Consider the following 14,407-nt stretch of genomic DNA (forward strand, 5'->3'; position numbering starts at 1 on the left):
TATTTCCAATCAAACTGATGTTTGAAGGTGTTTTCTGGTAGTAATAATTTTTTGCAAATCTTTTTTTCTATTATCATAGCCAGTTTCAGCCACCAGACAGACATCTTATTTCTCTTCTGATGTAATGACCTTCCTCATTAGTTTGATCTAATTCTTACTACAAAAAGGGTTATAAATTACAAGGTATTTTGTACCAAGACTATATGACTACTAAGGTGTTTATGCCAATATCATAAAGAACTAAAATGTTATTTCAACTGCAGCACTTGATATGTAAAGGGAGAACTCTTACTCAGGTTTGTTTAACTTTAAAAAAATTGACCATTTTTCTGTGATGGTTCTGATGGATGAATAACAGAGTAACTATGTAGAGGTGCATGTATCTTCTCATAAGTTTAGATTTCAAGAGTGAATTACAGGCAATTCCTCAGTCAATTTGAAAGCCCAAAGGAATTTGCAGCAGCCTCTCCTCAACAAGGTGGATAAACCTAATTAAACTTGATCATCCTGTATTCTTTTACAGTCTTTACCTAAAATAACTAAATGTAAGGTATTACTTTTCAACATAAAATCTTCTCTTAAAGAATGAGGAACTTGCACAGAAAATACTTCACATTTTAAGAAAAGAAATCTACATAGAAACAGGGGTAATAGCAATTGTAAAATAGATCTTCCACAATCTGTTTTGGTAAAGGTGCTTGCAAGATAGATTTATATGGGCTTTGCTGCTAAATTATGAAATCAAACATAAAAACCCCAGTAAGTTCTAAAAGTGCATTAATGATAAAGCAGATCTGTATAAATATATTTAACTATGAAACACATCACGTGCCACTTAAAAAACTTCTAAAATGGGATTTTGTACCATAACCAACCCCAAAATCAGTGTGTCAGTTAGAAACCTACTCAAAAGGTGAAAACAAAGGTCTATTTGTTTCCTTCTGACAAAATAAACATACAAAATACACTCAATAAATACAGTATGTTATTAGAAATAACCCTGAAAAACGAGAATAACCATAGAGGAAATTAGCAGTTTTAATCTGATTTACTGTCAGATTATGTCAGATATGTCCTGCTGGATATAACTCAATCACTGTTTTTCTTCCATTAAAAAGCATTGTGACTTCATCTGTTCACAGAATGAAATGCACAATTCTTCCTTCAAGTGGTAAATGTTGTACTGCAGAATAATCCCACTGTGGATCCCACAAGTGAGAAAAGGTATGACTTGCCCTTGCCTGGAATAAGATGACCTACTATAAAGGTGTTTTATCAGGTTAAAACAGTATTTTCCAAATATTCCAAGTCTTTTTCAGAAAAGAGCAAAAATAACTTTGGTTCTTCTGGTTACATTGCAAAGAGCTAAGCTGCCTGTCCTGGCACATCCCACACATCCCTGGGGTGTGCCTGGAATTCTGTTTTACAAAAGCACCTGTATTTTTACTAAACTAAAGGGATAATTTCTCTATGCAAATACAGAAGAGAAACTTGTTGGCTTTTTTTTTTTTTTTTTGCTTTCCTGTGAGACACACATGGCTTATACCAGCTTGCCAGTGATTCTTAAATATAAATAATGTGGTTGAAATAGGCCCTTAGTTTCTGTAATATCAGAGAAAATTACGTATTAAATACAAAATCCCCGTAAGTATCTCTTTGGTTATTCTCAATTCTGCAGTATTTTGGTAAACATTAGTCAGAGAAATGTTTAGTTCTGTTTTCTTCTAAAGGTTATGATGCACAGCTGCACAAATCATATGGGAACACACAGTAGTACAGTGAGTTTTGTTATAATGGTGACATCTCTGCTCTCAGAATCTGACCCTTAAATCAGGATGGGAGTGCATTTATGACAAGTGTCTGCCCTTCAGGGAAACAGGGGTTGCATTAAAACCAAATCTGTCATTCCAGTGATGACTCAAGCCCTAACGTAGTTTTTCCCTCACAGCCCTTAAATATGCCCTTTAAAGCCAATGAGAACTGTGTACAATTAGCAGAAAAAAGGTGATTGATTAATATCATCATCTTTGCATTCAGAAAACAAGCAGTAGATTTTCCTGAGGGGAGATGAATATCAATGTAAATAGGAAAAATTAAAATCTTTCCTATTTACTAGGTGGCTAGATACTCACCACAGGAAGTGAATTTTTGTAATTAACAAAAGTTCTTTAAATAACCTATTCAGCACAAGATTTATTTGATAGAAAACCTTTCCTCTTGTGACTTACTCTCTCCTTTGTATATCAACTTCAAGAATTAATTTTTATCTCTGTACAGCTAATGGTCACAAAATTAAAAGGTACATAAATAGTAGGCACAATAATACTAGATCACTGTTTTTATCTGCCATAAATACATAATAAGTAAATAAAACATATTGAATTAATATTTTTAAGCATTCAATTGGAATGAATAGGCAGCAAAATACTGAACTATGACATTTATAAACAACTTGCAACCTGTAGCACAGGCAAAATATCTATATATTATAACAAAAATCCTTTTGTAAACCTCTGTTCTACAAGACTTCCTAACATATGTCTGATTTTAGAACTAACAAGGCTTAATTTTTAACAAAAGGTTTTGTTGAAAGCTTTTAACATTTGCAGATTATGTTCAAGAAGCCAGAACACTGTCCAAGTATGAAAAAATAAGCAGAGCAAAGAATTTCCTGACCTTTCTAACAAGTAATTGGATACAGATCTTAGTTTGAAATACAGTAGTGATCAATCAATTGCCTTGATCATCAGAATTTTTATGAGACACCTGGAGATATAAAACTCCAACCAGAATTCTCTGGGTGACATTCTGGTCTGTATAGATGCCCCTGACAGACATACTTGTTTAAGTCAGTATTACAAAGCTTTCAATATTTTCATTCTGTTATTAAAAAAACTATTTTTATTAAGTTTGGTTCTTTTACTTCCTATCTGCAAATTAATTTAAAAAATTATCTCAGCCGGTCATATAAAATATAAACATATTTCAGGAATTGTCTTCATAGAACAGCAGGAGCTATACTAAACTGCTCAACATCTGTAGGTCCACATTATGAATGCAAAGAAAAGTCCAACACGCAATCCTCAAAATAAGATTAAGAAGCAAGGAGATCAATATACTGCAATACTGACATTATTTTATTCAGCTATTGCTTATCTGCTATTTTACCATTTATTTTCAATTCAGAAATGAAGCCATTACTCTCTTTAGTCAGCTGGCTAGGCTAGTGAATTCTGAAAATTCACCTTACTACCTTAAATCAAATCTTGTCTTTTTAGCTTCATGGGCCATCAGGTGCAGGCAGCACCTTCTTTTGTTCACATCTTGGACCAGTGAGAAGAGAAAAAGTGCGAGCAAAGGACGAGGGAAAACCCACTTTGCACAAGGAATTATCACACTTCTCCTTTCCTCACATATCTGGAATGCTTGCAACACACCTCCAAAGTTTCAGGCATCCTTGAAACTGCATCACATTCAGGAGCAAACAACAAACGTGAAAATTCCTTGGAACTCTTTGCAAACTGCACTTTGGGAAAAAGCTTTGTTTATATCCACTTAATTTGGCATCAGCCAACTGAAGCAAACTGTTTAGTAAATGGGCCAAAGCCCCATGTGAAGTCCATGAAAAGTGGAGCAGGGATAGGCCCAGCCTTTCTTTATACCCCTAACAGAGCAGCATGTACCCATTAATCAGATTTTAACCAAAAATATTACAAAAGCAATGCAGTTGTAAAGGTCAGTTAAGGCCATGGCTATGCCTCTGTCTTGTACTCCAGGGATCAGGGTTTGAGAACTCTAATCCTAAATCAGAGTTGACAGGACATGAGGCTGTAGTCCTTGCTTTTGATCCCCAGGTAACAAACACAAGTGTGGATGTATACAGCTACATGTGAGAGCCTATGTGCAGACATGTACATATATTCTACCACATCAGCAAATCCAAACTGAAAATAATGGGTTTTTTTATGACACAAGTGAAAGCAGTGGCTTGACATTTAGCCCTACTTCAGTGCCTTTTTGTCTGTGTGCTACCCTCTACCTCTGTCCTCTCATTTCCCACCCCACCAGCAACAAGGTGAAGCATTGTTTTGTCTTCCTGATGTTTATTGCAAATGCAGGCAAAGTAAGACTAAACAGTCAAATATACCTTCAGGCAATTAATAAAGATAGCTTTCTAGAAATAATGTGAATGGACCTTAGCTGGGGAAAACAATTCTGGTTAACAGATGAAGCATGTGTATTTGAATCTGAGTCAGATTCTTCATGGTGCTATTAATGTTTATAAAATCTCTATGAGTTTGGTAGCTATGGAAGATGTCTTTGAACAAATAGGACAGCCTGACTCTAGATCTAGCAGTTATGACATCTGCTTTAGAATGGTGGTGGTTATGAAATAACCATGACGTAACAAAGAGTTAAATTCCTGACTGAAATTTCCTTCACATCTTAGATATACACATTCTTAAGGTGTTAGCTCTGGCAACATTAAAAAAACAGCATTTTTCTAGTATAAAAATCTTAATTTAATATAGAACAGAGAAAATAAAACTAAGACTGCAGTACATAATTAGAACTGCTGCCAATGTAATGCTATATATCTGTAAAAACCTGCCAAAAAAATATGGCATAATTACAATGCATGCCCCATCTTCATTTATTGTATGAAAAGACCTGTTTCCATCACAGCTTGGGTTTTTTTTAATAATTTTTGTTTTTAGCATTAGTGTTTTTTTGAAGGTGGAAAGATATGCCAACAAATTCTTTCCTAGCTTTGGTGACTTTTTTGGCTTCAATTAAGAGGAAGTTATATTTATTCTTGCCAGCATTTTAGCATTATGATATTGTTGCTTTTTGTTAAGCAACTTCCTATTAATTCAAATAATCCCCTGCTAACCAAGTACAAATACTGCTGTGCCCATGGTTTGAAGGGTTCTGTAAACAAATTTTCAAAACAATGATGACACGGAGCTTCTACTACTTTTTCAAGTTTGTACCTGGGATACCCCTGTCACTCAAAAAAACCTAACCAAAAACTTCTCTGCATCCCAGACAAGGCATTTTTCCTGAGTTCTTTCTAGGGATTCCTAGCTTCTACTTTCTAACACAGCCCATAAAATACATTTATTACTCTTACAAGTGTATGAGCTTTGACCATTTCCTCTGCCTCTTATGTAACCATATAAAAGCTATTATGCTACATGATTTGGAGTTAAACAAGTCTTTCACTTACAACTTGCATATAGGCAGCCTTTATAAATCTTATGCCAGAAAAATCTAGTTCTTCTTATGTATTTTTTTTTTAAATTAATGGCTATGTGTCAACTGATTATAAAGAGAAAAAGGTTGGCTGAAATATTTGACTATGCTCTATGAAATGAAAGGAATTTATGCTCCTACCAGATAAACGAAGGAAGATTTTATTTCTTTGAAAGTGATCTTTTAATATATATCTGCACCAGAGGCCTTATGGGCCCATTTATTCACGACACTTATCGTAAGTTAACAGTAGACCTACTTTCACCTTCCACACAGCTTATCCTTTGTAAGCAGCTGACTTTAGATATGCTCAAACATCCTTATGGATCATGTTTTGCACTGTATTCTGTTTAAATTATCTTTCCAAATCAAACAAGTCCTGCTAAAAGGAAATGTCTCCACACACAGCATAATGGAAGGAGCTCACCCAACTTCAATCTTAACTAGTAGCAGAGTGAAACTTCTGAAGGTAAATCCTATTTCCCATACTATTATTTAACCCATAAAAGCAGGGAATATAGAAGCAGAGGCCAAACTCATTATTTCTACTTCCTTCTCAGGACAACATTACCCCTTACATTCAGGCTGAGTGATTTTATTTATTGAGAATACTGAAATTTGATCTCAGGCTGCTATTGCCATATGAAAGAGGTTTTTTAAATTATTTTTTGCTTTTGTTTTTATAAAGAGCTTCAAAGGGGAGAAGTGTGTTATTTTTTTCTCCTTCTACTGAAAGCAAATCAAAGTACCTTGAGCTACATTTTACTGCTTATACACAAGCATTAAACTGTCAGGATATAGCATTAATAGAACAACTGAAAACAACTTTCAGAACATTGCAACATTTCATAACAAGACCAATGCACTGACTATAAATCATGCTTAATATAATACCAGTACATTTTCAGGTTCTCAGATAATATGGGTAGAGAGGAAAAAAATAATGGTCTTTTTGTGCATACAGACTGCACAATAAACTTCATTTGCGAACAAAAAATAGCACCTGTTATTTATACTGAAATGTCTTCTATGATCTGAGCTCAGATTACAATTTAAATCTGATAGGCTGTATTTACTCCCCATCTTTATGTTACTTTATGTAATATTAATGCCTGCTTTTCAACTTGTGATGGATTTAAAAGTCTACAAAAATATATGTATCATAATATATAGAAATATATAATGCATCATAATAATAAATTGTTTGAAAAAACAAGTGGAAGATCAGATGACCTAACTCCTGATTCTGGTTTTTTTGTGAATTTTAAGAGAGGTTTGAGGTTTAGCAAACTTTACCAATTTCTCACTTCATGATGAAACTCGTTATCCACTGGTAACTCACCCTCTTCTGCTCTTTAATATATTCCATCAGTTCCTCTCTTGTTCTTTTTACTGCTTCTTCGATTGCCTTTTCACTTCGTTTCTGCTCCTCCATTAATGCTTTCTTGACAATTTCCTTTCCAAAAGAAAAGCATGTCAGTGTATACAAAAAAAAGTTGCAAATATGATAAAAGGTCACCCTTTTTTCCTCCTGCTAAATTTTATCACCTCTACACTCTTTTCTCAGTAATAGGTATCCTAAATGTATGTGGTATCTTTATAAAAATCAATAAATTCAGTACCAAATGGTAAATAAGAGAGAAAAAAAAGAGACAGAAATAATCACTTTAAAGCTGTGCATATAGAAATGCAATGTTTCCTGAAAGCAGAAAAAATCAAACAATTTAGATATTACTTTCCATCAGGAGCAGGGATGGCAGAGATTTACCACTTGCTGTTATCAGGCCAGACCACTTCAGCTGGAAGAGACATACAAGATCATCTGTTCCAGCTGCCTGAACACTTCAGGGCTGCCCAAGAATTAAAGCACATTATTAGGGGATTCTCCAACAGCCTCTGAAACAATGACAGTCTTAGAGCATCAACCACCTTTCCAGAAACCTCTCCCAGTGTCTGACCACCCTCTTTTAAAGAAGAGTTCCACAATGTGCAGTCTGAACCTTCCTTAATGCAGTTTGAACTATTCCCACACCACCAAAATCAGTTTCTAAACTGTGATACAAATTGTCAAAGCTTTTTGTAAATTTATATAAAAACTTGTCAAGATCGTTAATTTGCTTCCAAACTTTGGGAATTGCCAGGGACATTCTGTACACAGTACTAAAAAGCAGCAAAAGATACCCACCTACCCCCCTAAATTAGCATTACCCTACATCAAATGCATTACAGTAGAGAAAACCAGGAACCACTTCTTAAAACATCTCTATCACCTGCAGTATTTGGTTAAGGAAACAAATTGCTGGGCTAATGTCACTGTCCCAAAACTGAAGCCCCAGCTTCCCAAAGCCACTCATGGAATAAGTAATGACATTATTAATCCAAGTGCTCTGTTTCTAAGATTCAGGAGAACAAAATGACAAGCCTCAGATACCTATAAATCCTGAAAATATAACATTTTCAGAATGGAAAAGAAAATAACCCAGTAAAAGTAATCACATGATCTTAAGTGATTTGTCAGGGAGATCAAGAGGAAAATTGAGAGTGCCTCAGAAATAAGGCAGAAATTAGAAATTCCTGTGCCTTTGTTCTAGACATTCCAAATCTGAAGAAACAGAAACACTAGTATTGCACCTGAAGAATTAAGCAGGAAATAACGGAAAAAACCTCAGTAGTTCAAATAGGAACACAACATGCCTTCCAGTGTTTTTATTCACACACATGATTTATGTTTTTGGGTTCTTTTAAATCAAAACTTTTAGAAAATCAAAGGTAAATATAAATAGATTTCTTATTACTCTTCACTTGTTAGACAAACACTGCATTACCCACATATTTGTTTACAGGTCTGCTTGACTGCAGAGCAATACAGACATTTTATGATACATATTTACAACTTGGATTTGGGGGAGTGGGGAAGGTTGGCTGGAGGACAGGTGGAATTCTAAGGTTTTGGAAGTAGAAGATATTTATGAAGTTGCATAATTCATCTGTTTATTTAAGAGTGACATTTTACAATATGCTGTTAATGTACAAAATGAATAATCCACCTAATTATAACTTCAGTGGAAGTTATTCAACTGAAAAAGAAAGCTCTATTTCAGCTGAAATAGAAGAGTTTCTGCAAAACTACATTTTTGCTATTTTTATAGCAGTGAAAGTCTAAAATCCCAAATTTAAAATGTGTAACTATGTAGTCCCCACTGTTCTGGAGCAGAGTACACATGAAAATCATAGTTGTGAAACATTATTTTGATTTTTTTCAATTTTAATTCAGTGTACCAAAGAAAAATCCTGAGAAAAAGATATTTCACTATAGAACGCTAGCAAGACCAACAGAAAAAGTAGTAGAAAATTACATATTACAGAAATATGCTGTTTCTATAATTATATTCTCATGCCAGTTTAATTTGTCAAAAGGTCCCAAAATACTCTCTTGTGTTAGAATGGAAAAAAATCCCTTAATATATCCCATTAAACTCTTCAAAGCAAATTACAGAACTGATAAACTGCTAGATCTTAATATGTAGAACATTTTACACCCATTAAATACTTACTATCAATTAAAGTATGTTACATATCCTTGATACAATACTTGAAACACTACATAGTCCAAATAAGTATTTGGACTATAAAGTCAAAATAAAAACACAATTAAATTCTACAAGTCTATCAATAAAATGCAAGAAAACAGAAACCACTAGCAATACCCTTATGGAACACTATTTATTACACTGACATTAAAACAGAAAATGTAAAATTGGAAAGAATTCTTCTTCATTTCCACTGGTATTGGCACAAGTCCCCGGGGTTGTGGTTAAATCACCATCCCTAGAAGTATTTAAAAAATGTTTAGGTGTGGCACTTGGGAACATGGGTTAGTGGTGGCCTTGGCAGTATGAGGTTAACAGAGAGACTCAGTCTTAAGGATCTTTTCCAATCTAAGTGATTCTATGATTCATCTACCACATTCTAGTTAACCAAATTAAGTGCTGATGTGTCTTCCCAATTTATAAACAGTTCTCTGCTTCAGACACTGATCACCTCCTGTTACCTCCTGAAAATCATCTCAGCAGTTACTGTCACCAGACAGATCGTGTAGCCACCAGACTGGACAATCTCATGTGCACAAGAAGACTCCTGCTTTAGTGGGCTTCATCCCAATGTCTGGATTTACCAGACTGCTGGAAGTTGTCCACAACACTTTTGATTTGTTGGGGTTTTTCTGTGATTATTCACTGACCATACCCTAGGAGGAATCATATAGATCTATTTCTCTGAGATCTGAATATTTGTTTCTCATCTGAGTTGAAATGTTACCCTGCTCACTGAATTCAGAAGAAATGAAGCAGTTTCATAAAACACACAGCTTTCTTCACACGTTATTGTTTAAAAACCAGGCCTTACAACATCTTCCAATGCTCCTGAACTGGGTGACTTGGTTTGTACTGTCCCATACCTGCAGTTCAAAATGGCAAACGACAAGAGTATCAAAAGACAGCTTTTCTGTGATATCAATAAATGGAAAGAAAACTCTTTTATACCTTTCATTCAGTTTTCAGAAGTCTTCAAGGAGCAAACACTGCACAATAGTTCCTTAGACAACTCAGTCATATACTTTTGATCTTAATCAATGATATTACTTTTTCCTTCTGTGACAAAAACCCTCACTTCTATTATAAGACCTTCCACTAAGTGCTCTCTTCTAAGTACTCAGTCATTGTCTGTCTTTTTCCTCTATTTCCACTGTTACAGTAAATTATCAACTAATATAAAGGCATTCAAATTCAGACATTACCTATTACTGTTAAACAAAGCCTTAGCTGCAGGTGCATTTTCTCAGCATATGTTTACTTTTCCTTCATCTTTTCACTCTTTCCTCTTTAATACTTTATCTACCTTTAGATTCTATCCTAATTTAGATTTTGGTTGCAAAGGTAAAAATTGGCCCTTATTTCATCTTTTACTACAAAGGGTAAATCATTATTTGAGCCCCTTAGTGCTATTTCAATAGAGTCAAGAAAATAGAAAAAAACAGTTTCCTGTAAGAAGTTAAGGAAGAACACTTCACAAAATGGCATCTGAGGTGCAATTCTTCTTCTCCTTCCTCTTCCCTTTATTTTTTTTAACATATTTGATTAGGGGCTGGGTACCAAATTATATTCACTAAGCTGGCTCCCTTACAGGACTCTTGATACACATGCTTTGACATGACACCAGTTAGAAATTAAGAATACCTAATAAAAAAAAAATACAATTATTCAAATACTCAATTTGACACCATGAGAAATCAGTCATGTATTAGAAATGACAACCACACAATCACAACATATACATCTCTAGGAAGACAGAAAGAAAAAGTAGTGTACTTGATACACCAGAGAACTCCAGACATTATTTAAAAAGTAAACCAAGCCATATGTTGCTTTGTAATTTTATAGGAAAGCTCTTTTGTTTCCACTCAAGAATCAGGTGGCAGCACTAAACTTTATCTAGGAAATGCAACCACAGACTGCAATGTTAGTGGTTTTTCAGAAAATAGTAACCCTCAAATTATAATGTCTGTGGTTATAAACTACTACAATCTACTTCTGAAGTCAGACATGAGTCTGTATGCAGTGAATGATTCCTTTTCCAGATTTTGCAAGCAGATTAAAAATAAACTCATCTAATGGCAGGGATCTCTTTCCACCCGGTGCTACTGAGTTGTGTCCTTCCTCACACATTCAAGATTACACAACATTTTCTTTTAATGTGTCTCTACAAACATTGGCCACAAGAATGTTTCTGCAAGACGATGGAAAAACAAGAGAAAGTAAAACTGAAAAAAATGGTTTGCTACCTTCTTGAGAGAAATGTAAGCACACTCTCCCACTGAAAGCTGAACAAGAAAGGCAATAGAAACAGGAGAAGAGATCCTTTGAAGAGCAAGTTCTTCTCCAGCACACTGTGTGATACCATATTATCAATAGACTATTTAGGTAGGAATTGGGAAACAGAGGAAAAAAACCCAACAACTTCTTGTGCTAGTCCACAAACACGGAGCATAAAGAACAATGGTACAACAGTCCAAGCCTGTTAGTGAAAAACCATTTATTCTTTCGAAGATTAGCACTGACCCATCCGATCAAAATCCAATAGAGTTGTAAAAAGTTATTTCTGAAATTACATTAAAAAAATATGCCACTTTGCTAAGTACTTCAGAAACAGAATAAAGGGAATATTTCAAACTCTGACTCCTCCACAGGACTCTGCAACCCCTGTAAAAGATGAAAAAAATAATAAGTGGAAAAAGAGACTGATAAACATAGTAGTTTGCATTCTCTTAACTGGCAATGCCCTCAAAGCTCTGTTTATCATAGACACTAAGAGCTTTGAGGATAAATAAATTAAATTTTGAGGAAATTAAATTAATATTGCATCACATTAAAATCTTCCCTAGTTAAAAAAAAAAATAAAAACCATAGAAGAAGGGCAAGAAATACCAATATAGGTATTGGTATACCAATATAGGTAAAAGCTGATCTTCTGGTAACAAATACTACTAATAGAGTGATTAATGATGAAAAAGAGACAACAGCAAACCCTGAAACAGGTAAAAAACCAGTTTATAGCCTACTTAACAGAGAAAGAATGATGGAGTAAAGGTCTGGAAAGTTGCAACAGTAATTTCGGCAGAATTTTCAAAGAAGAGAAACAAATGCATTAATAAAAATAAAGGAAAAGTGGGAGCTTGTATGAAGATTGCACCTTTGTTTTTACATATGATATTTCATCTCCTATAGATATGATGCCAAATGCATGCTGAAAACAAAAAATTATAGTTACAGTTAGATCTGAAATAAAACCATGATACAGTCCAGAGCAACAAGCAACAGGTTGGTCTTGAGGGTGCAGAAAGTTTTGGGAAGTGGGGAAGGAAAAAGAAAGACTAAGAAACCTTTGAGTGAGAGTGGTGCATTTATAAAGAATTTCACAGAGGTTTATCAGGGTTTTCCTTGTATACAGAAATAGCTTGCAAAGGGGCCATGGTGGAAAAAGTGAAATTAGACATCCAAATTTGATATGAACGAAGAGACAATCTTGCACTGGACAATGAAAAGACAAGGCAAATGTATAGTCCCCATATATTTCCTCTTTTCCCCTTACACTCTCCACCAAAAAATTTCTTCAGTACCTACTTATTTGGTGCGTGAATAAAAATGGTTTTTTATAGATTACAGGGCTAAGAAAGGGCCATTTAATAGCTAGTAAATCTGTCTGAAAGCTAGTAACTTTTTAGAAAACCTTTTTTCCTTCTTAGTCCTTACAACCTTCTCAAATGCTGGGTAGTGGGGAAAAATATTTAGACAAACAGTAATTTTCAACAAAAATTTAACAGCTAATTTTAGCAGTTGCAGAAAAGAATCAAAAGCCAGTTCTTTAGGAATAAAGGCAACAACTGCACGTTTTCATTTACTTATCTTTTATTCCCTTAGAAATGACTGGGTGTGGAAATTCCTAAGAATTTCAATACCAAATTCCTTCAGGCTTGCTGCACTACTAACAGAAGCACTCCCTCAAGTAGATGAGAGCCAAAAAAGTTTTGATAATATAGCAGGTAGTTCACTCTTTAGGATTTAGCACCAGGTGTCCTAGACATTTTTCTTTCACCTTCTAAGCAATGGCATATGCTGATATTCATAAACCCATGGAAATCCATTAAACACCATTTTTCAGCTATGTAGATGTTTGCCAGTAAAATTGTATTCATGCTAAGACCATAGATTACAAATTTATTGTTCAGCAAAAAACACATCACAAAAAACACATCACATTCAGAAATGCAAACATTCTTAATCATCTTTAATTCTTAAAGATTTACTCAGCAAAGACCACTGGAAAGTTCTCTTTTATTATTCTTTTTTTAATAAGCATTTTAGTTAATTTTTCTTGCAAAAATATTTTTTCTTTGTATATCTCAGTATATCTCAGTTGTGGCTTGGCTGAATGAGACACCACAGCCTCAGCTTTCCTGAAATACTTTCTCACTGGTAAGATAATTTTGCCTTAGTGCTTTTTCTCATGTCCAACAGGAAGCAGAGTTTATGTTAGTTCTTTTAATAAATGAAAGGTTCCTCTTTTTTTTTTTTTTCCTCTCTTTCCTAAATATTTGCAGCCTTCAGAACACTTTAGTCTCTAATGGATCTGCTGTGTGGATTATGGCAGATGAACTCATGCTCTCTCTTCCTGGAGAATTAGGGTAAACTATACTTGATTATATACAGTATTTTAAATTTAAGACTTCAGGAAATGACAAAGGCGTCATTCTTTGCTTCAAATGCCTTAGCATAATTACTTATTTTAAGCGATGAGAGGGACTTAAATTTCCAGGACTCAGCCTGCAGCTGACAGCTTTATTTTACTTTTAATGAATTTATTTTTAAAAAACAATACTGGTGCATAAATTCTCTTCAGTTTCTTTTGCTAATTCTCTCCCACACCATCATGAATTTCATCTCCTTTATGTAGCTGTGTATTTGGCTCTGTAAAATGATAACTGCCATGCAGAGAGCTCTGTGCATTATAGCTATGGGAGCTACTCTGCATTCCCCCCTAATTATGAATTTAATATAGCAGCCTTTATTCAGAATTGTATGGATATAAATAATAACATCATCCAATATCCCCAAAGAATTTTTGCACTTCAGTCTTCTCAATGAGTAAAAATAAATGTAACAAAGGATAGAGAGAATTGTCTATTGTTTTTTCTGTTTAGGGTTGTACCCCAGGAGATTAATTGCAATTTTGAATTCTGGGGTAAAAAGCTTCTGCCTCAGCCACACAACCTGCCATACTTTCTACTTATCTAGAGGATATCCACTTTTTATTTAAATAGATGCTCCAGAAAAAAAAAAAAAAAAAAATCTAGCAGAGGAATTTCACCAGGTATTCTTCTCAGCACTGACAACTACCAGACATTAAACTCCTCTTGCAGCGAAGATGCAACTGTAAAAAAAAAAAAAAGCCAGACAATGGAGTTTGAAAAAGAAAAAAAACAGAAAAGAAAATACTGGAGATATGCCAAGCTACACCCAGTCTGAATAAATGAGTTCCTAATCTATGATGACTTTTCAATGAGCTGTAAAAGGATCAGGAAGTTCCTATGCAAATG

At 34.5% G+C, this 14,407-nt stretch overlaps 1 protein-coding gene across 8 annotated transcripts in view; it reads right to left on the bottom strand.

The window, feature by feature from the left end:
* Nucleotides 1–14,407, bottom strand: part of LOC131573905 (coiled-coil domain-containing protein 91-like) — a 136,395-nt gene that overhangs the window by 19,019 nt on the left and 102,969 nt on the right. For 4 of the 8 annotated variants that reach the window (XM_058828269.1, XM_058828266.1, XM_058828268.1 and 1 more), the window contains one exon: nt 6,599–6,712. The exons of 2 other annotated variants lie outside the window; for them this stretch is intronic. In XM_058828269.1, the coding sequence (XP_058684252.1) occupies nt 6,599–6,712 (114 nt within the window). Of the gene's footprint in view, nt 1–6,598; nt 6,713–11,380; nt 11,514–14,140; nt 14,242–14,407 lie in introns of those variants that run through there. 2 more of the 8 variants (XM_058828273.1, XM_058828274.1) reach the window with 2 other exon arrangements.

This window comes from Poecile atricapillus, chromosome Z (genome assembly GCF_030490865.1).
Source record: "Poecile atricapillus isolate bPoeAtr1 chromosome Z, bPoeAtr1.hap1, whole genome shotgun sequence".
Classification (NCBI taxonomy): Eukaryota; Metazoa; Chordata; class Aves; order Passeriformes; family Paridae; genus Poecile; species Poecile atricapillus.